Source organism: Myxocyprinus asiaticus, chromosome 8 (genome assembly GCF_019703515.2).
Source record: "Myxocyprinus asiaticus isolate MX2 ecotype Aquarium Trade chromosome 8, UBuf_Myxa_2, whole genome shotgun sequence".
Classification (NCBI taxonomy): domain Eukaryota; kingdom Metazoa; phylum Chordata; class Actinopteri; order Cypriniformes; family Catostomidae; genus Myxocyprinus; species Myxocyprinus asiaticus.
This window is the reverse complement of record NC_059351.1, coordinates 43590689-43618265: the sequence shown is the minus strand read 5'-3', so window position 1 is coordinate 43618265 and position 27577 is coordinate 43590689. Positions and strand designations below refer to the sequence as shown.

The 27577-nt window shown below is 37.8% G+C and overlaps 1 protein-coding gene across 1 annotated transcript; it reads left to right on the top strand.

Moving 5' to 3' along the window:
* Positions 1–112: 112 nt before the first annotated feature.
* Positions 113–27139, top strand: LOC127444878 (E3 ubiquitin-protein ligase DTX4-like). Its single transcript, XM_051704489.1, has 9 exons — positions 113–408; positions 621–835; positions 10304–11366; positions 19728–19789; positions 19914–20075; positions 20191–20252; positions 21274–21594; positions 23329–23418; positions 24609–27139. Coding segments are annotated over exons 1-9 (2205 nt in total). The 5' UTR covers positions 113–406; the 3' UTR covers positions 24837–27139.
* The last annotated feature ends 438 nt before the right edge of the window (positions 27140–27577 follow it).

The following is a 27577-nucleotide window of genomic DNA, read 5'->3' as shown; positions in this document are numbered from 1 at the left end:
CGCCTCTAAACTACATGAAAAAACATGACCAACCAAACAGGTTTTTGTCCTCTGTGATGTGCTACTCCTCGTCTGTGATGTTGGGTGGTGTTGGGTGTCACTTTCTTTACTCAAAGCGCCGTACACCAAACTACGCGCGAATCCCCGAACTCGGCACAATTACTTGAAGCCTACATGCTTTTCGATAAATCAGAACTTGTGTCGGAATAACTTATTACGCAGAGGGCGAAGAAGCACAGACCTAATCAACGCAAACGCCGGTGTGGATAACAAGGAAGAATAAATATTCGTCCGTTGACTGTTTATCTATTGGGAGTTGTTGCGATTTCTTGCGCACAGCCATGGAAACGATACGAAGATTTCTTCCCTAATGCCGCGATCTTTCGCGTTAGCTTTCCCTAAATAAATGTGAGTACACCGCTGATATTTTTAGACTGTTATGTGCTGGGAATAAGTATTTACAAGGGTTTTACACTCAGAGCACATTCTTGTTTGACTACCGGTGTTTTGCATTCCAGTCATTGCAATGGTACAGACAGTGCTCTCATTTGCAAAACTGTCATTCTGCCTTCACATAAGTCCGATAGATCAGTGATTTCTTGTTGCATGTTTACTTGTAGGGATGCGACGTTACTGGCCTCCGCCGTGGTCGTTTGGGAATGGCTCAACGAGCACGGGCGCTGGCGGCCGTACAGCCCGGTCGTGTCTCACCACATAGAGGAGGTGATACGAAGAGATCCCCGCGGCGGCAGCGTCGTTCTAGGCCAAGCTGACAGCCGCCTGTCCCCCTACATCGTCGATCTGCATTCCATGCATCAGTTCAGACAAGACACAGGTAAGGTGTATTCTCAGTGCAGCATGCAGTGAGTGCGTTTTAAAGATGGCAGAGCACACAGAGTTTAAATATTAGGTGGCAGATATATGCAATATTTAAGCACAGGTGGCTCTGATTTATGAGGATGTACATAAATCCATAGGACGTTTTGTAAAATCAAATGTTTTATCAGTATCTTTGGAAAGCTAATGCGCTGTTAACATACTCTTGCAGTGTGTAAGCATCTACATTTGAGTTAGACTTGTAGCATACGTTTAAATGGAACATGATGGTCAAAGAGTGACATTGAAGTACTTCAATTGTCCACCAATGCGGCCATTGTTTTGTCTGGACAAAGCAAATGTGTAGAGTGTAGAGAAAAAGACATGTAATTCAGTGGTGGAAAGGCTGAGTTGAACATTGTATTAATTTATTTGGCAGGGGCTCTTCAAATGAACAACATTCATAAATGATGTGGGGCACAAAACAAACACCTTTCATTCAACAGAATCTCTGCCTGCAGTTAATAACCTATATGTAATTCTGCCAAAATTAAAGCTACAATGTGCAGGATCTGCTGGACTCTCTGTCAGTCTAGAAATCTCTGACAATCGTACACGGAGCCTGATCCATGACAGAGTTTTTGTGTGGAACTTGACTAGCTTTAGTAGCCTATTTAGTGGATAAAAGATAGAAATCCTTGTCATCCCCCCCCCAAATTTGTACGAGTTTGAACCGGAACTGAGTCCCCCCAGACTCAGTCCACCCAGAGCCCTGATTTTATTATGCTCTAGTGAACATGAGCTGAATGTTGAAAAGTTATGAAGCTCCACTTAGTTTTAGTTTTAAGGCACATTTAGTATTTATTTTAGTTTTAGTATTTGTATTAAGGGATAAATGGAGAAAACAGTCATTTGTGTAATGTGGGTCATATAGCTGAGCTACCCAATGTCCAATTTGTTAATAATAATATTAATTAATAACTAAAAATATTAATTTAAATCTTTGTTAGCATGTCATTAACAGTATGACACTCTCATAACTAAAGTTTACTAGGGCTGCGTTGATATGATCAAATATCTATATATTGCGTTGCTTTTTCTCATGAAATTGTATCAGTATTTTAGATCCATCATCCATGTATCAATATGTATATTCAACTATTTGTGTATTTGTATCATGTCCAGCATTTCAATAATGAAGCAGGTCTTCTAAATAAGGGCAAACTCTGAAAGCGGTGTTTCCCACTGCAGTCAGAGATAGTGATTATGTAGTGTAGTGGTGAAGAAGTTTAGCACTGAGATCCTTTCACTGCGTTTTAAAACATTTCGTTTGACTCTTTCTGTTTAATGTGTCCAAAGACGAGATCCACACAATCCATTTTTCTTTAATGTCTCTTTTAATACCCTTTCTGTGTTTTACAGTCAATTATTGATAAAAAACAATAAAGGAAGCATTTAATTCTAATCACTTGTAGCATGGATGCTGTAAATAAACCATTTGACCAAAACAAACAATTCTGTCAAAGTCCCTGCCTCTGGTCTTAAAGAGACAGTACCGTTTTAGGACTTGTTCTGCAAATCAATGTAAATACATGTAAACAGTAAAAATGATGTATGTTAACAAAACACATGTAATATATATATATATATATATATATATATATATATATATATATATATATATATATATATGCAATGTAATAAATGCATCTTTATCAATGGAACACATGGACTTCATTGGCTATATTTATAAGAAGCTAAAATGTGAGCAAAAAGATGAAAAACTGTTAATAAAATTAGATTTGTAAGATTAATGTTTCCATAACTTACCAATTTAGAAGGTCCCCTGAATAATTAATTACAGCATTAGCTGAAAGACAATTTCTTTCATACTGTATGTAAAAATGGACATTATAATTGTGATCGAATCATGATTTTGTGTTGTACTGTGATATATCAAGTCATGACGTGTATCACGATAAATATTGTATCGTGAGGTGGCTGGCAATAACCAGTCCTACTGTTTACATGGATCAAACTTCATGGACAGGAATTATGTCAATCACACATGCTGTTAACAGAGCTTAAATTATATTTAACCCCCTAATAAACCCAATACTAAAAAAGTGCAATTTATTTTACGTAAATCATTTATACGTTTATTTATTTACATACATAAATAAGTCTTTGACTAGTCAGAGAAAATAGAATACATAGTGTGTTTTATAATCCTTACCCACCTCCTCGTCAGCATCAGTGTCAGAGTACTCAGAATCAACATAATCCAATCAATGTAGTTTAAGCCCTCTGTTACAGAAGCCAAGGTGTCATAATTTAAAAAAGTCCCCGATACGACTAGCACGTTTTCTATCTGCTTTGCTTCTCTCCATGATAGTAGTGATTCCCACTCTGTTGGTAATGCAATGACGTTAGTAGGCTGTCTATTATCACTGTCCAGTGGCATCTTCTTGTTACCATAATGGCAAGTGTAAAGGTTTAAAATCATACCGCAACAAAAACGAAGTATTATTCAGGATAATTTATATTTTATTTAAGTTAGTTTCACAGCCATGAAAATTTATTTTAATTTCAGTTTTTCCCAATTATGTTGTTATTTATTTATTTATTTATTTATTTAAAAAAATTCAATTTGCAAAAATGTTTTCGTACATTTAGTTTTCATTTTAATTTACAATCATAACCTTGCTCCCTTGTGGATAAAGTGCTTCGGTGTAGATATTGTGCACAAAGATGTTACACACAGTACACAGATACACAGTATGCAGATATACAACCAGACACCTCTCAAAAATTATCTTTATACATGCACAGTGTTCTGAAACCCTGGACCATGTGATTAAGGTTATGCCAACTTTTCTCAAGTCATGTTCATTGCAAAACTTCCAACTCAAATTTCTGTTACTGACAATGAGGTAAGGGACATTAGCAACCTTAGTTGATCTGTCAAGACTTGCCCTAGGATCCTGCAAAGTTACTTAGACACACTTGGATTGTGAAGTTCCATAAAGCAGAAACAAACATACTTCCAAATGATAGACTGAAACTATAAAGATTGATAGAGGAGGAAAGAACAGGGGAGTGGTTGTGATTGTGCAACAGGCTGTGTCTTTTCGTCAACTCTGGGCCCCTGGGGGTGCTGTCAGTTACTGTTTTCCATTGAGGCAGGAGATTAGTATAACACACATACACACACAGGAATGGATTGTGTTTCTCCTTATCCAATGACTCTCACATGGTTAGGCTGAAGAGTAGAGGGAATGTTGAGATTTGTTGAAAGAGGCCCTATTATGCTTTTTGGGATTTTACCTTTCCTTTAGTGTGTAATAGCTGTTTGTGCATGTAAAAGGTCTGCAAAGTTACAAAGCACAATGTCCACATCAAAGGGAGTTACTCTGTCTCACAGAAAACACTGCTCCTGAACTGCCTGAAATGCCTGGTTTGCAGTCCTGCCATTACTTCCATGACTTAGCTATGTCACTATGTAACTAATTTGCATAATACCCACCTAAGGGCTACTTTAAGCTGAAACTTGGTTATGGTAAGGGGTGTTACATTTCCGACACATGCTCTAAGCGGTTGACCAATCACAACAGACTGGGCCAGCTGACCAATCGGAGCAGACTAGGCTTTCGGAAAGGGGGGCTTTAAAGAGACAGGAGCTAAAACAGAGCATTTCAGACAGAGGGTGAATAGAGGTGCTGCAGCAATGTACAGTATGAGAATAATAATGTGTTTTTTGAACATTAAAGCATGTAAACCTATTCTAGTAGACCCATAAAAAAAAAAAAATTCTGAACCTGTAAATGAGCATAATATGGTCTCTTTAACTGCTTTCATGCTGACAATTTAGTGAATTTGTCTGCAAGTATATTGCTCCATCCCAAAAACACCCATGCAAACACAGGGTCTGAAATGTAATTTTTAGCCTAACTGCCAAGGTGGCTGGTAGATAAAAATATTTACATGCCAGTCAGATTTCTTACCGGACAATTCTATTTGATTTTTACTAGTGGACAAATAAACAATACTGTAAGCATTTTTAAAAGTGAACCGCCCTTTTTTTTGTATTTTTATTATTTATGACATTTAGAATTCTTCAGATTATTAACTTACAAAGAAACTTAATTTGCATTTTAAACCACATGTCTATTAAAAAACCAGTAGGCCTAATTAAGTCCACATAACACATAACTGTTCACTTTTGCTGATGAAGCTGGTATTTGTAATGTACTGGTCATTGACGCTACCAGTTTAGGACCTATGAGTTGTCTGTTTCTCAAACTAGAGACTTTGATGTATGTGTCTTGTTGTTGTGACTCTAGTCTGTCCACTTCTCTCTCTGTCCTGGTCAGATCCAGTTTGTCTGTAGTTCATAGGAAAGCTTTCCTCTCTTAAAAGCCCAGTAGACTAATGACTTATGTGTTTAATGAGAAATGTGTTTCTTTTCGGCCATTTTTCAAACCAAAATTTGACTTAGAAGTGCAAAATGACTTGCAGGAAATGCAAGTGTACTCAGTACTTGAAAAGATGTCCAAAAGTCATTATACAGTATAACACAACCATGTTCAACTGTTCTAACGAAAATAAATATTTCTTGAGGACCAAATTAGCACATTAGAATGATTTCTCAAGGATTAAGTGACACATTATTTTCCTAGAAGAATGGAGTTATGACTTAAATGATAGAAATATATATATAAACTGCTTTTTTAAACAGGAATAATACTTTTTAACATTGCTAATGTTTTTGGTGAACGGAAGCATTCATTTCTTCCACGAACAAAAATGTCTTAGTGATTCCAAACTTGAACGGTATTGTAATTGCACATCTTTTAAAATACCAGGTGGTAAAATTAGACACCTTAGACATTTTTTTATTAAATACATTTTGCAATCACAGCTTTTATTTTTACAGTTTTATTTAGAAATATGACAGAGTGAGGAAAAAGACAGTGAAAATGTTGTTAGATTGAGAGAGGGAAAGAAAAAAATGGGGGGAGTGCTCGATGGAGGCAAAGAGCCAGCAACAATGGAACAGATGGACAGTGTCTGTACACCTGCTGTAGGGCTTTGTGTTGCTGAAAAGGTCCTGGGATCCTTAACCCAATGTCACAGTTTATGATCTAATGAGGCACAGCCTTTTACCCCCACATACATACTAGCACAAGCTTGCAAACTGAAATGCAGGCAGTGTGATTGGCATGTGAAAATGGACATGGCCATCTGTTGCTGTTGCTGTGGCTGCAATGTGGATAGGAGGCACATAAATACCTAGTTTTATCTGGATAAACATATATATACAGTATAAATACTGCATATATATATAAGATAAACATCATAGTTAGCCATCTACTATTTAAGATCTCCCTAAAGGTGCAAATATACTTCTAGCGAAATCGAAGAAAGTGTGTGATGTCATTTTGAACAAAATCTGGTCAAAAAGGTGTTTTTGAGTTCATTGCGGTGGTTCGAAACAGCTTGTGATTGCGAACTTTCAGGAAAACTCTGTACCGCTATTAAAACACCTTTTTACTGCCATTAGTCCATGTCATTGGTGGGTGACTCCACCTTTGATGCCAATATCTGTTACTTGGTTGATTTCTTCACTCAGTCAAGATCAGTCAACATGAATGCACTGGAGTGCAGGTCCGTGTACTTTTGCGTCCATTTTCTTTTTTAACCCAAAAATGAAAAACAATTTTTGGTTTTAACACTGATAAAACCATTTCATTTTCTATTTAAAAAGGAATAAACGAGATTGGGGGGAAAAGGCTCAATTTTTGTTTTCCTTCAGTGTTTAAAAAATTCATTTACGCCTTGAATATTTGATATGCACATGTGAGCGGCACTGAAACGGCCCTTTCATCTGATTGGTCAACTTGCCCCGTCTTCTGTATCCTACTGCCTTCAGCTAGAATTAGAGTTGGGATCACTCTGCAAATTTGTCTCAATTTTCATTAAATAATGTCCCGAACCACCACTAACTGTAAACTATGCATGCCATATGTATTACAATCTTGCTGCTTGGCACATCATGGTGTTGTTGCGAGGTGCCTCTATGGACGACGCCTGAGAGATCGCAAGCCACGTCACTTGGCCATATGCTGATTGAGAGTTGGTCTATTATATATTATTTTTATTTTTAATAACATAGTATGATTTTGTAGTGACTGTAGTGCCGCGTCCCATTGATAAATATAATTTAAAAAAGTTGCGTCACTTTGTATAAAAGCCCCACGAGTTAATGAGTTAACACAAGTTAACTTATTTCTGACATTTAATAATATATTTACTAAATGTTCATTCAGGCTGAGGCAATTACATCGGCAGCACACTCTATCAGCAGTCTATGGCTTGCAGAAATTAACATTGCGCTTATGAAGATAGGGTGAATAGACGTCCCAATAACAGGGACAGTCCTGATTTTACATGCCGTGTCCCAAGTCCTGACGGACCAGTCAGGAGGCCTTGTTTCCGAATCTTAGCTATTAGAATTTTATGTCCACTCCAGTCCATGTTCATGATGCCTAAACATTAATTTAGCATTCGCTTTTATCCAAAGCAACAGAACCCTTTTTTAATTACATTTATCAATGGGACATGAATACACAGGTACTATTATATCATACAATGTTATTCAAACTAAAAATAATATATAATAGACCAACTCCCTGTCAGCATATGGCCAAGTGTTGTGGCTTGAAATCTCTCACGCGTCGTCCATTAAGAGGCAACAACACCATGATTCCAAGCAGCAAGATTCTAATACATATGGCATGCATAGGTTACAGTTAGTGGTAGTTCGGGTCGGGACAATATTTAATGAAAATTGAGACAAATTTGCAGAGCAATCCCAGCTCTAATTCTGGCTGATAGGATTAAGGCAGTACAGAAGACGGGCGGGTTGAGCAATCTGATAAATGGGGCGTTTCAGTGCTGCTTACATGTGCATATCAAATTTTCAAGCCGTAATATAATTTTTTAAATGATGAAAGAAAACGAAAATTAAGCCATTTTCAACAGAAAATGAGTTTGTATCTGCTTATTCTATTCATCAGTGTTAAAACCAATAAAGAAGAAACCGCATTTTTCATTTTTCATTTTTGAGTTTAAAAAGTAAAAAAGAACGGACGCAAAAGCACACGGACCAGTGTTGCTTGAGCTCTCATTAGAAACATTTGCAAAAAAAAAAAAAAAAAAAACCTTTCCAAGACCATGTCGTTTTTTTGTTTTTTTTTTTATACAAAAGACTATAAAATAAAATAACAGATTATAAACAGATATGTACCTATTATGGCCACTTATAGCATGTTAGCATTAGCGCAATGAATGCAGAATGTAAACATGACAAATTACACATTATGTACTGCATAAATATTACTTACTTGTTAAATTGATATTATGTATTCTATTCATAGTAGCTATTGGTGACACATTTTAATTAGTTAAAGGTGCTGTTAGCAATTGTTTTCATGGAAAAGTATGCAAAAATGTTCCTACTCCCTTATATTAAGAAATAAGTGTCCTGAGATACCTCACCGGTCTCTGTGACAGCTGTAGGCTTTGTAAATGGCAAACAAAAATGTGTCCGCGGACAATGACGATTTTCACCTGGCAATCATTTTGCTCGTTCTTGTAGTGTTGTATTTGAAGCGGATCATTGAGGCTATGATTAATAATGTTTGTCAGTTGAGGGCGCTATTGTGCCACTGTTGAATTTGACAGCCACAGGAACAAATAATGCTGCTATTTTGCTCCGTTTTGGTCTCAAAATTATCTTTGGAGGGCGGGGTTTTGGAATGCTTTGATCAAAGAAAGAAGAACGTAACCGTGAGTGTATTGGAGCCTTAACTCATCTCCTATCTATCATTCAATAACCCTTCCATCACTCTCCACAGAGGCTGAGACTCATGACTCATGGAAGGTAAGAACAAAAAAGTGGAAAAAAGCATGGAGGATAGTTATTTATTCATCTGTTACAGAAATAATTCAGGCCTGGTTGGACTTGGCCTTATTTAATTAAGGGACAATAGTGTCGGGAGGAGATAATCGTGATTCAGCCACGGAACTAGTAAAATGTGTTTAGACACAGTAAAGGGTGATCAAAGAACACTGAGGTTCTGCCTTACTCCACCTCATTTTTGGAACACCCTTTATACTTTCACATATTAAGTTTCATAACACATCTGGAAAATGTGAGTTTTATGAACAGCATGCAATATTTAATTAAAGCAATAAGCCACGAGAGGCTGTGCTTGATTTCACCACAGATCAGTGGTTGGGAAGAACTTGGCCCGACGTGAAGCATGCAAAAGGCAACCCCCTTAAATGTGGTAAAATCACTGTAATGCACAGCCTCATGGCTTTTTGCTTTTATAAAACAGTGGCAATGATTAAAGACATTGATGTTCAATAAACACATTTGTTAATATTAACAATATAAATGAGCAATTCTTCCCCTGACTGTAGGTTGTTTATAGTTGCCAAGCAACGTAGCAATTTATAGCACTAAAATAATCAGAATTTGGGGTCACGGGTGTGCATTTATCAGAATTTTACAACAACATCATTGTACATCAACATTCATTAGATTAAAAATATTGTATTTTTGTTTTGAAGTGTCTGAAGACAGAATAAAAAGAAATAGACCCCGTTTTCACCTGGTCGCTTAAGCTTTTGAAGAATGAAGAATTGAAGAATGCCTACACCACCCCCTCCAGATCCCGATCTGAACCCAGCTGATTCAGACGTATGGGAAGAGTGCAAGCTCATTTCTGTTCTGATGAATAGGTGCAACAATAGGCATTCAGTTGGTTTAAGGTGGGCTCACAGACAATAAGGACTGAACGCTTGGGATTGTGCAATTATTAATCCTGCTGTTCTCCCCTACAATACCAGTTTCTTTGATGTAGTGTTTTTCTTAAACTTAGTGTAAAGGGTAAGGATGGGCAAGGAGGCGGCAGGAGCCAGCTGAGCAGTCGATGAAACTTTTAATGACAGAAATCAACTTAAACACGCAGACACACACACACACAGCAGCTGCGTGTGTCTGTCTCTCTCGAACTGGCGCCTCCGGTTCATCTTTATCCCCCTCCTGGCTGATTAGAACAATTCAGGGTCAGGCATGCATTCTCACGGCCCGGCCACGCCCTCCTCCTCGTCACACTAAAAAAGTGGAATTAAGGCTGCCGTTGGTCAAATAGAAGTTTGCTCTAAAAATCAAGTGTTTTCTGTGATGAGGTATTCGGTAACAATGCAAATGCAGTATGTAACATGTAGACTTTGTTTGTGATGACACTGCAACACTTTATTCAGCCAATTTTAAGGTTTTGGGCCTGGAAAATCAACAGTTGTTTAGGCCTATTAATGCACAGTTGGAGCTGTTTTAGGCCTTATACCCTTGGTTGATATTATTTCACTGTCTCCCCTCTATAATATATAATATCCCTTGTGTTTACCTCCTCAGGTACGTTAAGACCAGTGCGGAGGAGTTTCTTTGACCCTAGCTCAGCACCAGGACAGGGTTGGATATGGGAGTGGGAAAATGACACTGGTTCCTGGGTGGCCTATGACATGGAGGTGAGCATTGCCTTGCAAGCAGCACGAGACCAACAGCAAACCTGGTTGGACCTGACACCCTTGGGCTTTTGCTACCTTGTGGACTTCCAGACCATGACCCAGATTAACAGGCAAACACAGCGACAGTGCCGCATCCAGAGACGCTCAGACATGGTTTATCCACTGGTGTCTGGGCCACTGCCCAAAACCTCACAGGCTTGGGGTAATGGCTTGGGAGCTGGAGGCATGTCTAGAGGAGTTGCATCAGGTGCAGAGTCAACTGGGGCAATTCTTGGGGTAGGAGTTTCTAGTTCCACCCTGAATAGAAAAGGAAGTACGGTTTACCCAAGTGGGACACTTTCGGTGTCATCTCTTGCTCCTGTTGGACAGCCATGTGCCTGCCAGCAATGCATGCTTGTGTTGAGTGTAAAGGCAAATGCCACTGCATCACAGACATTAGGACGCAAATCTCATACAACGAAGCCAAACAGTCATAAATCCAGCTTTGGGACACTTTCAACCCCGTCTTCATCTATTTTAAACTCATATTCTCACACACTTCCACATGGCCTGGCTTCAAAATGCTTGCCTTCAGAAGAGGACAAGAATTCAGCAGCTTTTGCTCAGTCATTGTCGCTTCTTACTTCAGACACTGCCACGCTCTCAGTCTCCTCAAGCCGCCTGCCACCTCCACCTGTTCCCCCACCTCCAACTCTGCCATCACCCAATCAACAGCCTTCTTCCACCGCTAGCTCAACATCTCCAGCAACATTGGTGCCAACTGCCATGCTCATTGACACGTCAAGTATCACATCGTCCACAGTTTTGACGTCGTCTTCAACAACGGTGCCCTCTCAACGCTCTACTGCCTGTGCTGCCCCTCTACCACCTCGTGCCAGTCTAGCAGGCCTTAGTCGGCCTGCTTTGCAGAGGATTGCCATTGCACAGTCACGGGCACTTATTGCCTCTGGGTGAGATGAGTTTTACCTTTTTCTCTCATTATTTTACCTTCTTCTGCCCACAGTAGATGGGAAGAGCTGTTTTTTTTTTACATAAACCACAATGGACCCTTTACACATTTTCGGGTTTTGGAAATCGGAAGTAAACAATTGCTGGGTAAACTTTGGTAGCAGTAAATGGGAGACCACATCTATTTTTGCTTACCCATTTACTCCAACATCAAAAGAAAAAAATGCCAGTATTACGTTTCCACAACTTTCCAAATGAAGATATAGAAAGCGATGGGTTACAGCTATCAGAAGAGAGAAGATGGCAAATTTATTTTCACTCTCTAAGCAGCTGAATTAGAAACCTCATCGAATCTGTGTTAATTTGTTTTTAAAAAACATATTACACAAAGTATAATGTTATAAATTTACACTAAATAATAAAAAAATTGCAAATCTAAAAACGTTTGCTAGATTTACGCTGCTAAATAGGGCGGAAACGCATCATCACAGTCTGTGGAAAAAGGTCTATCTTGCTTTTGGTTGTCAAGAGCTCTTATATACAGTGGGTTACACAAGCGAAAGGTGCAGAGGGAGAGGAAGAATTCCCATTCCTAACACTCACTTCTATCTGAAAGGTAAGATGTAAACCTATCTAAGGCTGTGCCATTAATACAGACTTCACATCTAAGACGGTCTAAGAGGATAGTATGATCAACTGTATTGAAAGCAGCACTAAGATCGAGCAACATTAAAATTGCAGGTCTAGCAGAATCCAAAGTGAGCAGTAAACCATTCGTCACCTTGAATAGTGCAGACTCTGTGCTGTGACGAGCTCTAAAACCAGATTGAAATGGATCTAAAATATTGTTTTCAGATAAGAATGAAGAGAGCTAAGAAAAAACTATTTTCTCCAGGATTTTTGATTAAAAAAAATGGCAGTTTAGAAAGGGGCCGGAAATTATTAAGGTTGCTAGGATCCAAATTTGGCTTCTTAAGAAGTGGCTGGATCACTGCTTGCTTAAAGCAGGATGGAACAATGCCATTATATGATGAGCTATTCATAATATCCAACACACTAAAACCAACAGTGTCCAGCACCTCTCTGAGGAGCTGAGCAGGAATAACATCAACAGAACTCAGTGAGAGATGTACAGTACTGTGCAAAAGTTTTAGGCACTTAAGGTGTTTCACAAAAACATTTGTCTCAAGATTGTTATTTATATCTTCAGCTTTAGTGTGTCAATAGGAAAAATACATTTTAGACTCCCAAACATTACTTTTGCAAATAGAAAAGATTAGAATAGAAGAACAGGGCACTCTGCAAGAGATAGCATTGCCCCCACAGAGCCCCCCACTGAACATCGAGTCCATCTGGGATTACATGAAGAGACAGAAGCAATTGAGACAGCCTAAATAGAAGAACTGTGGTGAATTCTCCAAGAAGCTTGGTACATTCTATCTGCCAACAACCAAGAAAAACAGTGTCCAGGTGTACCTAGGTGAATTGGGGCTGTTTTAAAGGCAAAGGTGGCCACACCAAATATTGATTTAGCTTTTTTATGTTTACTGGACTTTGTATGATGTTAATTGATAAATGAAAACTATTTATGGCATTATTTTTGAAGACATCCTCACTATGCAACATTTTTCACAAGTGCCTAAACTTTTTTTGCCCAGTACTGTAGGTTCAAACCGATCAAACAAAACAGAACAAGTGACTGGTTCAGAGGGGCCATGACTACTAGTGTTAATGCAAGATTGTAAAGCATCAACCTTACCAATAAAGAAATCTAAAAACAAGTCTCAGGTGAAGCATCAAGACAAGAGGTGGCAGCAGGAGTGAGCACTGTATTTATCATGTTAAACATAATTTTTGGATTATGAGGATTTTTAGAGATTATATCAGAAAGATATTTGTTTTTTGCATCTTTTACAGAGTGCTGGTATGCAGATAGGTAATTTCATAAGACACTTGCAGTCTGTCTTTTTACCATTTACGCTCTGCTTTCCTACATTCCTGTCCGAGAGCACATGTGTTATTGTTTAACCAAGGCTGGGTCCTAAGTTTAGGATTTCTAGCTTTAAAAGGAGCAATAGAGTCTAAAATGCTAGTACAGATATTGATAAAATGAGTGACCATCACCTTTGTGCCTTGACTTGGATGAAGTAGCTTCATAGTGCACAACACAGAAGAACCAGAGAGGGCCTCAGATAAATGTCTTGCTGTAGCAGAGGTTACAGAGCATGAATATGACCCAGAGAAATGTGATTTTGGAATAGGACATGGTAGTGTAACAAAAAACAACAGGCTTATGATCAGATAAACAAAACTCAGTAATTTCAACATTGTAGATAGGAATATCAAAAGATAAAACAAGATTAAGAGTATGACCATGATCATGTGTTGAGCCAGTAACATGCTGTGTGAGATTAAATGAGTCACTAAATTGAGCAAACTCCCTAACCAGAGGTTTGGAAGGGCAGCAAACATGAGTATTAAAATCACCAAGAATGATAAGATTGTCCATAGTAGGCACAGTGCTAGATAAAGTAATCAGTAAATTCCTGAATGAAGTCGTTATTATATTTAGGAGGCCTGTAAATGAGAGCACTGGACTGTACAGCTGAGCCTTTAGTAGTAATTGCATTTCAAAACTATTAGAATGTTCTGAGGGCAATAATCACCACTTTAAAACTATTTTTAAAAACTAAAGCCAACCCCCCACCTCGCCCCACAGTCCTAGGGGAGCTAAAAAAGTCACAGTCACTTGGAGAGAGTTCAGATAGAGGATCCAACTTACCAACATGAAGCCAAGTCTCTGTTACAAATAGGAAATCCAGTTCATAAGATCTGAAGAAGTCATTTAAGATGAATGTTTTATTGGAAAGAGTTCTTGCGTTTACCAATGCCATCTTGGCAAAATAGGAATTTCCAGCTTGTAGCGAAGCAGTATCCAGTGACACTTTTGATGGCTTTGAGTATTCCAGTGATCAGAGATTTTGGAGATTGGCACCTTTTCTGATGATTCGCAGTTGCACTGGAGCGCACGCAGATGATGCTGAATCTGGTAGGATGGGCAGCAGACAGGTGTATCGGGGCTCCAAAGTACGCAGAAGGATGTTGTATTTGTGCCAGCCGTGTGCAGAGATCTCTTACTCTTAACCAAGAGACCACTTCGTTTTCCTCGCTTTCTGTGGCGTCTCTTACGATAAAGCGAGCAGCCGGGAATACAGCACACACCCGTGGTAAACGGTGAAGAAAAGCGGGTATAGAAAAATCATTCTTCACCAGGATTTCTAACACACAAGTCCATGACAGAGGATTGTATATTAAGACGGGCTTGGCGATCATAGGACAGTGAAGTACTAATTCCTTGTGAACCCACACACACACGAATAACAAGAACAGACTCAGGACAGGTAACGGGACAGGGACGATGGCATGCCAACCACCACACTGGCGCCATCTTGCACCCATACTGAATGTGTGAATGTTCTAATCCAAAGAGCATCTTGTGTGGTTCAGTGAAAGCAAAGAAATCTGACCTTTTGTACGAATGAATTAACGTGGTCAATGTCATAAATTTGGTTACATTTGATTAGTGACCTACTTTTCAAATGCACTTTTGCACAGTACTGTAGATTCAAACCGATCTAACAAAACAGAACAAGTGACTGATTCAGAGGGGTCATGACTACTAGTGTTAATGCAAGATCGTAGCATCAACCTTAACAATAAAGAAATCTAAAAACAAGTCTCAAGACGAGGTGGCAGCAGGAGTGAGCACTGAAATTGAAATTGAAATAGTAGAAATTGTGCAGAATCTGAAATATTTCTTCATTTTACATCATAACTTTTCTTGGTTTTGCATTTTTCACTGCAAACTGTTTATTTCTAGGTTTAATTTCAGATTTAGAATGTGGGCTCTTTTGCACCCCGCTGTATGTGTGAGAATGCTACAAGCTCACTCGTATATTTGTGTGTTCAGATTATTTTCTTCTGTGTGGGAGTGTTTCTCCTGTTTCTCACACTGCTAAATCATCCATGTCTGCTCCGTTTGATGACCATCTGGGGACAGAATGGTCTCACACTCTCCCTCCCCACCTCCATCCTCCCTTACCCCTCCACCGCCTTTATGTCTATAGCAGTTTCTAAGGCTTTTCCCTCAGAGCTCAGTGGTGATTTTGTGTCACACTGGGTTTCTGCAGCAACCTTTGTTGACACGACAAGGGCTGGTCTGCATTAGCAATACAATGCTGCCTTACTGAAGAGAGACTGTGTGGTTTTGTGCGTGTATGTCTGTGTTAAGAAGGAGCTGGGGTAACAAACAAAAGGTTTTCACAGTCACTGTTGTAACGATTTTGTCCCAGTCTGTCCTCAAGCGTTTGACAAGTATTTTGGAGAGGGGGGTTTGGGGTATGTAGCATGGGGTGGGATGAGCAGCCTCCATTCAGGCAAAGTGGGTGATGCTTGTGAACAGACTGAGAGACAAAAAGGCAATGAAATAAAATGAGGTGGACAATTAAGCAAGTGGCTGCAAAGTCAGCATAGTTTGATAATAGAAGTTGTAGAAATTAAAGGAATATTTCACCCAAAAAGGAAAATTCCAGATGTGTATGACTTTCTTTCTTCTGCAGAACACAAATTAATATTTTTAGAAAAATAGCTCAGTAGGTCCATAAAATGCAAGTGAACGGTAGCCAGAACTTTGAAGCTCCAAAAAAAGCACAAAGGCAGCATAAAAGTAATCCGTACAACTCCAATGGTTAAATGCATGTCTTATGAAGCGATATGATAGGTTTGGGTGAGAAACAGAAATTCTCTTTTTGCTATAAATCTCCACCTTTGACCAGTCCCATCCAGTAGGTGGCGATATGCACTAAGAATGCGAATCACCAAAAAACAGAAGAATCAGACTGTAAAAGTGGAGATTTGTAGAAGAAATTGACTCGAATATTGATCTGTTTCTCACCCACACCTATTATATCGCTTCAGAAGACATGGATTTAACCACTGGAGTCGTATGGATTACTTTTATGCTGCCTTTATGTGCTTTTTGAAGCTTCTAAGTTTTGTTCACCATTCACTTGCATTGTGTGGATCTACAGATCTCAAATGTAAGGATTTTTTTGGTGGACTTTTCAGGCCAGTAGTTCAGATATTTACTGACCCTGCCAACATTTTCACTGGCTCCACCATAAAAATTATATATTTTATTTTTAGTAATGTATTTGTACATGTGTCAGAATTTTCTGTTTATTAAATGTTTCAAGTTTTTAGGAAAATTTAGGAATTATTACATATATATATATGTGTGTGTAATCTCTTTTGACATGTTTTATGAGAAATGAAATGGAACATGATGGCATAGTGTAAAATATTACTGATTGATCAGTTTATAATTTTCAACCTATTCTTACTTATGCTTGCAATTTCAGCATGATATTGTTTCAGCATGATGTTGTGTTGCTAATTTTGATGTGACAAAATATGTATAGCTATAATTACATTGTTAACACATTGTGAATATTTTGATCAACATAAATTGTACCTAATCTAGGTTCTAAAGCAGTTCTAATACTAAAGCAGCTGTAGTTTAAGCAAGGTGATGTCACATTCATGTGTGCTTTCACATGCAGAAGAGTATTAAATTGTGAGAGTCTAGGCTGGAGCTCTTTCTAACAGGACATTTTGCCTTAGACTTATAGCCATCTGGATCCAGAGAGCAGCAGTTGCTGAGCATGTGTCTGAGAGAAAAGAAAAAGACAAGTCTGTTGTTGTAGTGGCAAGACCGAGGGTCAGTAAAGGTCAAAAGCTTCCCCGCTAGCCCAACCCAAACACCCATCTTAACCTCCCATATCAGACACCCTCCCACACTCCAGACATTTCAGTGGGAAAACAACAAAACAGGCACCGATATAGAAACTACAAATGTGGTATTTATGATAGGCCAAAATGCTTTAGAAACCTATCATGTCATCATTTTAAACAAGCACTCAAAACGTACTTCTTCTATCACCTAACCACTTCAGCTTAATTTGTTCAGTTTTCACTTTCGTGTGAAAAACATGCATTGAAGCATGTCTTTTTACAAAACTCTCATTCAAGAGAAATAATGTTGCAATATACAGCAGTGGTTCTCGACTGGATTTGCTTTCGGACTCAGATCAAGTGGTGACTTTAAACCGAACCAAAATGGTTTATCATGCAAAAGTAAACAAAAATGTCCTTAAAATCAAACATCAAAATGTATTAATATAGTCGTATTAATATTACCATTTAAAATCCTTTGTAAAGCTCAACAGGCTTTATAGTTAAATGTCTTTTGAATGTCAATGGTTTCGTAGTCTTGGCAGCCAATAATTCACGTTGTGGTTGGCATAAATCACATTTATCCTCATTGCAATCCAAATTTAATGTATTCTGGGTTATATATTATTTTACATTGCATAATTTTGTTCAATGTTTTCTTCTTGGTTTGCTTCTACCAAGTGACAAATGAAAATGGACCAAAACATTTTAAAATTTGATTGGACAGATGGCCTTTGACATAAACAACCAAAAGTATTGGAACTTTTTTTTTTAAATCCCTTTTAAAAGTGTATTATTTATTACCTCGTTTCTTATTTAATACAGTATTTATTTTGTTGTATTAACCTTGCATGATTATGTTGAGTAGAATTTATTATTTGTATTTAGCATTTGCCTTGTGACCCTGTTAGAATAGATCGGTTGCAACCAACCAGCTGAGAACCAAAGATATGTACAATATACAAAAGTGTCCATGAAGGAGGTATAGTGGCTCTAAAATAGTCTTTTATTTGTCAGGAACGATGATGCTTGCGTCTTAAAGGAACAGTTCACCTAATAATGAAAATTATGTCATTAACCTAATGTCACTCCAAAAATAAATTCAAAATCTTTGTCTTTTTGCCATATAATGAAAGTTAATAGTGAATCTGGAATCTGAAACAAAAACATAAAATCCACAGTAAAAGCTTACAGGTCTTCTGAAGCCTTACGATCACTTTGTGTGACAAACAGACCAAAATGTAATCAAATCATTAATCAACTTCTGTATTCAGCATCAAAATCTAATATGGTGAGAACGTCAATAACATCAATCCTCAAATTGTGTTTTATCGTAAATGGTTGATTGTTCATTGGGAAGTAAAGTGACATCTAGTTCATTGGCCTGCTTAGTGCAAATAGATAACCTTTAGCTCACCCACAGTTTTAGTACTGATTAACATATTTTATCTATTGCCATCTGGAAACTTTAACATTATCTTAAACTTTTGTTTTTAACTGGTCTTATTCAAAGCACACATACAGACAGACTCAGAAAACATCTTTGACAAGAGGATATTACTACAATCATACACATTAAATACAGACACAACAGTTTCAAGAAAACATGCTAGCAGCATTTTTCTTGCTACAAGGAAGTTTTTTTTTTTTCTTGCAAGCAATTTTGCTGTGAGCTGGAAACTTTGTTTTGTTCCTCAGTTGTAAGTTGCTGATTTGATCAGGAACTTGTTTATCATGACAAAATAGTCATTTGATACTTAACTGAAAGTGTTTCAACACTAAGTGTCATATAACTGTTGGAAGAAGAACATTGGCTTATGTGCACAATATATGTTTAACAAGTACTTCAGGGGGCCTGGGTAGCTCAGTGAGTAAAGACGCTGACTACCACCCCTGGAGTCACGAGTTCAAATCCAGGGTGTGCTGAGTGACTCCAGCCAGGTCTCTTAAGCAACCAAATTGGCCCGGTTGCTAGGGTGGATAGAGTCACATGGGGTAATCTCCTCATGGCTGGATGCCGCAGAGAATAGCGTGAAGCCTCCACATGTGCTATGTCTCTGCAGTAATGTGCTCAACAAGCCACATGATAAGATTGATGGTCTCAGACGCAGAGGCAACTGAGATTCGTCCTCCGCCACCTGGATTGAGGCGAGTCACTACACCACCACGAGGACCTAAAGCACATTGGGAATTAGGCATTCCAAATTGGGGAGAAAAGGGGAGGAAAAAAATAGAAACCAAAAAAAAAAAAACAAGTACTTCAAGTACTTTTAATAGGTTTAAGGTTGGGATTTGAGAACCGGTTCCATTAAAAAATGAAAAAAAGCCTGCATTCGCACACTTTAACATTTTCATAATTAGTGATCCATTGAAAAATCTGTTGGTTTGACTCTTTGGTCATAGATAATAACTGAACAGTAAGTATGCCGGTGCTAAGCATTGGTTGGGATCAGACATTTCATGTGTGGTAAATCAAAGCAATGTGTATTTTATTTTGAAGATATAGAAAGACATTTTACAAGACAGTCAGTGTGTCCATTGGCTTATGTAGATTTGTTTTCCCCCTCTAGGGTACCGACAGTACCAGTGAAGAACCTTAATGGCTTCAGCCCTGTTTATCCTGCTTTAGCTGGTAGGAAAATAAAAGTGGTGTTCTTAATATGCCATCAGTTATTGTTATAAATAAAAGTGACACACTGAAAATACCCTATTCAAGAGTTCTGCTTCTTTAACATAGGCATTATGGTGTGTTACAGGTATTACTGGAATTCTGATGAGTGCAGCAGGACTACCTGTATGTTTGACTCGTCCTCCTAAATTAGTTCTGCATCCCCCACCTGTTAGCAAGAGTGACATCAAACCAATTCCTGGTGTTGGACACTGTTGCCGCAAGACCACCAAAAAACAAGCCCGCAAAGGTGAGAATCCTTGGGTACATCTCTTAGAGGCATATATTTACAGATAAAATAATATGCACATTCATGTTCATTTATAATATTATAATATGTGTGCTTGTCATTTATCAATTTCTAGGTAAAACACCTGAGGAGGTGGTGAAGAGGTACTTACAGAAGGTCAGGAACCCACCTGAAGAAGTGAGACATCCTCATTACTTTATTTCCCTAAATGATCTAAAACCTTGTGTGTGATCCTGTTACTGGCTTCAGACATATGAGACATCTGAGCTGGCAACAAAGGACATACAGTACAAATAGCATTGTGGGTCTGTGGTTATACTGTTCTGTGAAAAACACGTTGACAGACAAACGAGCCTGACCGCAACCACCCACTCCCATGACACACTGTGAATGACAAAATCGAGTCATCTCCCTTCACTCTTGAACTACTGAATATGTTGCTATGAAATAAAAATACATTGTTTCTATAATCAGCTACTTTAAATAGTTCTATATTTTTCCATCGTGTTTAATTCAATTACATCATTTGCAATGCTTCATAGGTCTGTAGTACATGCCCTCTTAATGAAGTTAAAGAGAGAGTTCATCCAAAAATGAAAATTGCGTTTACTCACCGTCATGCCATCGCAGATGTGTTTGGTTTTCTTCAGCAGAACAGAAACTAAGATTTTTAGAAATATACCTTAGCTCTATCCACAATATTCCTTTTTTAATATTCCTCTAAATCTTCACTTTCACTTTCAGATGTGAAAGTGAAACTAAACAGGCACCACATGTGACTTTCAGGTGTAAAAGTGATTGTGGAGATTTAGAGTAAAAAAAGGACTTCAGTTTTGATCTGTTTCTCACCCACACCTATTATATCACTTCTGAAGATATGGATTTAACCTATGAATTACTTCTATGTTTCCTTTATGTGATTTTTGGAGCTACAAATGTCTGGTCACCATTCACTTGCATTGTGTGGACCTACATCGCTATTTTTCTAAAAATCTTTGTTTGTGTTCTGCTGAAGAAAGTAAGTCATACACATCTGGGATGGCATGAGGGTGAGTAAATGATGAGAGAATTTTCATTTTTAGGTGAGCTATTCCTTTAAGCCACAGTCTTGTACATTTGTCTTTTTGGCGATTTTCAAATGCTTTATGCATGAAGGCTATTGGTTGTGTGATATTAACATTTTATATGATATGTTCAGGATTGCACTATCTGTATGGAAGCTCTGGGAAGGCCCTCAGGTTATAAGGGTCTAGGTGTGGCGAGTGTTGCCCGTGCAGAGTCAGTAGGAAGACTGGCGCAATGTGGACATCTGTATCATCTGCAGTGTTTAGTGGCCATGTACAATAATGGCAACAAAGATGGCAGCCTGCAGTGTCCCACATGCAAGACAATATATGGAGTAAAGACGGGCAGCCAGCCGCCCGGTAAGATGGAGTACCATGTAATACCGCACTCACTGTCAGGACACCCAGACTGCAAAACCATTCGTATCATCTACAACATACCGCCAGGCATACAGGTATGACTAATCCACGTAGAATAAAGTTACACTCTTTCAAATGGACATTCTTGAAAAACGTTAGGTATTTTCTGTTATGTTGCACCTTTTGGGCTCTGTAACTTGTAAAAAATGTATATACCTGTGTTGCAAGTATTTCTATAAAATGGTATTCCAGGCTTTCAGAAATATGCTCTGGTTGAGGTCAGGCACATAACTTGATTATTTACACAATGGCAAGAAAATAAACAAGATAACAGGATGGAAATAAATACCTAAAGCAGTGTCGGCACCAGGATGAATTACACAGGGGGCATTTGAAATGACTAGGGGGGCACACATTCACTTTACCTTAACTGTTGCCTACTGTGACTCTAAATTACTGGTTGTGTTTTATCATCACCATCTGAAGGACCAAACAACCCACATGACCCTAAAACACACCAAATATTCCAAATAATATTAACCTATAATAAATAATATTATCCTGCTAAAGAATTTAACAAAATTAAGCTAAATATAGTTTAAGAAACAGATACAGTAAGATGCACTAGTGGCAGTCCATGATGACATATTCTGGTGAGGCTAATATGTGAATATTGATTGATCAAACCAAGAAAAGAGTGCAGGTTTTATTATATCTTTTTGCTGAAACCTATGCTAGGGCTGGACAATATGCAAGAAATATGTTCACGATATTTTTGTAAAAAAATATTGCGATATCTGATTACATCTTCAACCCCCCTGCCCCCACTGCCGAGGATGTATGTCATATTTTTGCTTTATTGATTTTGCTTTCAAAATTAAATTCATTTATTGAAACACGAAAAACTTAATCCAGAGATATTTCTAAATTCAAATTGCACTTCAAACGAAATGAAAAAGCAGTTAAAATAAAAAAGTGGTAAAAAAAATCATATTTAACCATCTCTCATTTGCCCTCATGCAAGTATCTGTGTAAAACAACAGGTGGAAAATTACTTATACAAATTAAGATCTAAAGAAAATTACAAATGTACACATGATAATAATTATAGTTTAAATATAAATCAGTTTAAGGTTTACAGTGTTTTTATATTATTTTATTATTTGTGAACCTGCAAAGTTGGGTTCACAATGCATGTTAAGCTCAAACTGTTCCTTGGAAATAAAGCTATGGTAGCTTAACTCCAAGCACCTCCTGAGAATGTCTTCGGACATTTGCAGCATTCTTATAAAAATTTGCCAAATAGTAAACATGTGGCTCCATAGTGCCGACACTTTACCTTAGAGTCGTAATGACCGTTATTTGTCAGTGCCACACCCGATAGTGAAGATGGCATGAAGCAAAGGTCCAAGTTTAGTTACATTAGTATCATTACAATAACCATTTCAAGTTGTTATGACAGTTAAAAACTGCACAAGTTAAGCCTGAACTAATTTTTACTCCAACTAACACTTAAAATGGTCATTGTTTTCTATCTGGATCACTCATTACGGTAGTTTTTACATGAATTCTTATGGAGACTTGAAGCAGAAAACAGTCCAGCAGCTATCAGAATCATCATGGTGCTGCCAAGTAGTTAGTCAGGAAAAAAGTATGAGATATAATAGGGACATGAAGATTGACTGTTTAACAAGAATGACCTAGTACAGCCTGGTGTGGTTTAAGCAGTCAGATTGCAGTCCATCCCCAATACATTTTGTTGTATTTACACTTGGCTTTCACACCATCATTACTTCATTTAATAGCATATCTCCTCTCCCTGTCTCAAGGGCTCTGAGCATCCAAACCCAGGGAAGCCTTTCACTGCAAGAGGATTTCCCCGTCACTGCTATCTCCCAGACAGTGAAAAGGGGCGTAAGGTAAGTCCATATTTCATCTAATATCGCCTTGCCAGACCTTTGACTAAATGGCAAAAGTCGTCTGAATAACATCTAATGTGAGCTATCACAGTTTGCATTGGTCCTACTATTTTGGGTTGGTGTTATCTGAGGAGCATAACTTACACCATATTAAAAGTAATCACTATTAAAAAAAATTAAAAAAAAGTATTGGTGAGTTGATCTCCAAAAATCATTGCACAGAAAACACAGAGCAATAGAGGAAAAAGTTTAGAGACTCTAAGAACAGTACATATAATAAGTGTAGACATTTTACTGGTATAGTTAAGAGAATAAAAAGCAGAATATACAGTTCTGCTGAAAGATATCTAGTTTATTTGCTACTATCTCGGTAGTTGTGTTGAAACAACCAGTCGGATTAGAGCTAGATTCTGAGACTATATTCCATAGAAACATTGCACAGGTTTATAGCTGTTTAAATATACTCTTAAGAAAAGTACCGAAGAGACCAGTTGGCATCACCCTAATGCCATCCCAGGTGTGTATGACTTTTCTTCTGCAGGACACATATTATGATTTTTAGAAAAATATTTCAGCTCTGTAGGTCCATACAATGCAAGAATGTTGACGCTCCAAGAAGCACATAAAGGCATCATAAAAGTAATCCATATGAATCCATTGTTTTAATCCATATCTTCAGAAGTGATATGATAGGTGTGGGTGAGAAACAGATCAATATTAAGTCAATTTGTGCTAGAAATTTTTCACTGTGCCCAGTAGGGGGCGATATGCATGAAGAATGTGAATCACCAAAAACAAAAGAAGAATGTGAAAGTGAAAGTTAATGTGGAGATTTACTGAGCTGGGAGGAGAATAAATAGTAAAAAAGGACTTAAATATTTATCTGTTTCTCAACCACACCTATCACATCACTTCTGAAGACATTGATTTAATCACTGGAGTCATATGGATTACTTTTATGCTGACTTGTGTGATTTTTGGAGCTTCAAATTTTGGCACCCATTCACTTGCATTGTATGGACCTACAGAGCGGAGATATTCTTCTAAATATCTTCATTTGTGTTCTGCAGAAGAAAGAAAGTCCTACACATCTGGGATGACATGAGGGTGAGTAAATGATGAGGGAATTGTAATTTTTGGGTGACCAATTCCTTTAAGGTCTAATGAAATCATGTTTTTGCCGTTCTCAGGTGTTACGGTTGTTGTTGGTGGCGTGGGACCGACGTCTGATCTTCTCAGTGGGCACCTCCAGCACCACAGGAGAATCAGACACTGTCATCTGGAATGAGGTCCACCATAAAACAGAATTTGGCTCCAATCTAACTGGACATGGCTATCCAGATCCTGGCTATCTTGACAATGTACTGGAAGAGCTTAAAGCCCAGGGCATCACTGAAGAGGAGGGACAACTACAGTGAGAACGGAAACAAAAGAAAAAACATTGGCATTTGAGAGACATTAGGGTACTAGATTGTTGAGTTGTGCTGTTGGAATAGGGTTCATTTCTGGAGCACAGAAGTATAAGTGAATAAATATGAGAATAAAGTAATTTCTTTTTTTTTTATCAAATGGTACAGTTGACTATGTAAATGAGCACAGCGGTACAAGTCATCTTTTGACATGTATGCATTCTCAACCTCAATATGGTATTTGGGCATGAAGTAACACAACTAAGATACAAATTATATTTGGTTAAAGAAATGTGTGGTTAAAGGTGAAAGATAGGTTTGAAAGAATGAGGGAAAGAAAGAAACCTGTATGAAAAGCAAGAATGGGAGGTGGAGGGGACTCATGAGGTAGAGAAATGGGGAAATAGGAAGACTGAAAAAATAGTGGTCAAAAAAGAAATGTCATGTTTTATTTGCTTAAGCTGTGTTGTAGTGTGAGTTTGTCTAAGTTGTGTGAAACAATTGCAAGTGTGGGTAATATCATGTACCACCAACTGGATTCCTGGTTCCAAAGCATTCCAAAGCCATTTACTACAATTGAGAGGTATAGTTTGGATTAATAAATGTTTGTTTTATGACTAGTAATATCATGATATCATTCCATGTATTATGTACTATTATGTACTTATGTACCATTTTTGTATGGATGATAGTGTGTGGATAAGATTTAGATTTTAGATCTATCAAAATAGAGCATCAATTCTAGATCGTCTTATTCAAAAACAGTTTAGAGGAAGTGAAGAATTTATTTTAGCTGGTTGAGAACCCCATCTAACAGTTCTTCCTTCGATCTGAATGCTGTATGTAAACTCATTGAGAGACAATGGTCTTCAGTGTTCTTTTTATTGATCATAATTAAAGGAATAGTTCACCCCAAAAATGATAATTCTCTCATTAAGCTATTGTATTGCTTCAGAAGACATTAATTGAACCACTGTCAAATGGAGTACTTTAATGCTGGCTTTATGTCCTTTTTGGAGCTTGAAAGTTTTGGACCCTATTGACTTGTATTGCATGGTCAAAAAAATCTTTGTGTTCTGCAGAAGAAAGACAGTAATACAAGTTTGAGATGGCATGTAAGGGTGAATAAATGATGAGAAAATAATGATTTTTGGATGAACTATTCCTTTAAATGTCACATATTCATGGTACAGAAAAAGTTCTTTAAGCAAAGAAGTGATGGTACACTTTGTGTTTATAAACAGGATGCATTTAAGGTGCTGTAAGTTTTTTTTTTTTTTTTAAATACCACACAAAATGCCCCTACTACATGATAGCTATGTGGCAGTCTTGGGCTCTGCAAACAGCAAAACTTTCTCGTTTGCTGGTATGTTTCTAAAGAGAGAGCATGTGGTTGAAGTTAGCAAAATGGCTGAATTGCTTACAACACCAGTGTATAAGCTCATTTTTGATACAGAAGAAAGTTATTATGCAAAGGAATTACGATTGAGCTGGATATAGGGAATTGGCAAGCACTTCGATAGTTTAATGATCCCCAAGGGACATTTTAGTAATAGATGACCAAAACGAACTGCCTGCCTTTTCTTCGCACTGGGACTTTCAGAAAGGAATACATACAATACAAATTAGCTCTTGTGTTAACTGTTCTTTACTGTCCTTTTTAAACCCTGTTTTTGGCCAGTCTTTATGGTAGGTCAATAATTGACCTGTTTTACAATGATCCACTTGTAGTGACCTAAAGAACATGCCAGTGTTTGTGTGCATGTGGATACTTGCGTTTATGAGCCGATGCATCATGCTTATGCATGCATTTGTGCTTGATTAAATATAAGAGTGTATGCTATGCATCCACCAGCCAGAGGTGAGGTACAGTTTGTTACTGATCTGCCTAACTTTCTTCATTTGTTTATATTTCTTTTTTATATCAATGTTTTCTTCTATTTTCCTAGTTTAGTATATTTTAGAATGTTTTGTATTCTGAATTTTTATACTTAAATGTGAGTCTCAACTGTTTTTAGTTTCTTTTTGCCTGTCTACAGGACAAATGGCATTTCTACTCTTATGAATTGTACAGATTTTCTGAAGTTGTGAAAAAAGTGGACCTCTCAAACTGCACCATAAAAAGTGTCCTACAAACTGTTGAGATCCAGCCAAACTTTCTTTCCATTGTTTAAGATAAGAAGGTGATCTGATAACATACAGGTGCATCTCAATAAATTAGAATGTCGTGGAAAAGTTCATTTATTTCAGTAATACAACTCAAATTGTGAAACTCGTGTATTAAATAAATTCAATGAACACAGACTGAAGTAGTTTAAGTCTTTGGTTCTTTTAATTGTGATGATTTTGGCTCACATTTAACAAAAACCCACCAATTCACTATCTCAAAAAATTAGAATATGGTGACATGCCAGTCAGCTAATCAACTCAAAACACCTGCAAAGGTTTCCTGAGCCTTCAAAATGGTCTCTCAGTTTGGTTCACTAGGCTACACAATCATGGGGAAGACTGCTGATCTGACAGTTGTCCAGAAGACAATCATTGACACCCTTCACAAGGAGGGTAAGCCACAAACATTCATTGCCAAAGAAGCTGGCTGTTCACAGAGTGCTGTATCCAAGCATGTTAACAGAAAGTTGAGTGGAAGGAAAAAGTGTGGAAGAAAAAGATGCACAACCAACCGAGAGAACCGCAGCCTTATGATTGTCAAGCAAAATCGATTCAAGAATTTGGGTGAATTTCACAAGGAA

Excerpts from the sequence above, each read along its gene's own strand:
- LOC127444878 (XM_051704489.1), top strand. Across the intron at positions 11,367-19,727 it reads CGGGCACTTATTGCCTCTGG|GGTACCGACAGTACCAGTGA; the intron begins GTGAGATGAGTT and ends TTCCCCCTCTAG. Across the intron at positions 19,790-19,913 it reads TGTTTATCCTGCTTTAGCTG|GTATTACTGGAATTCTGATG; the intron begins GTAGGAAAATAA and ends GGTGTGTTACAG.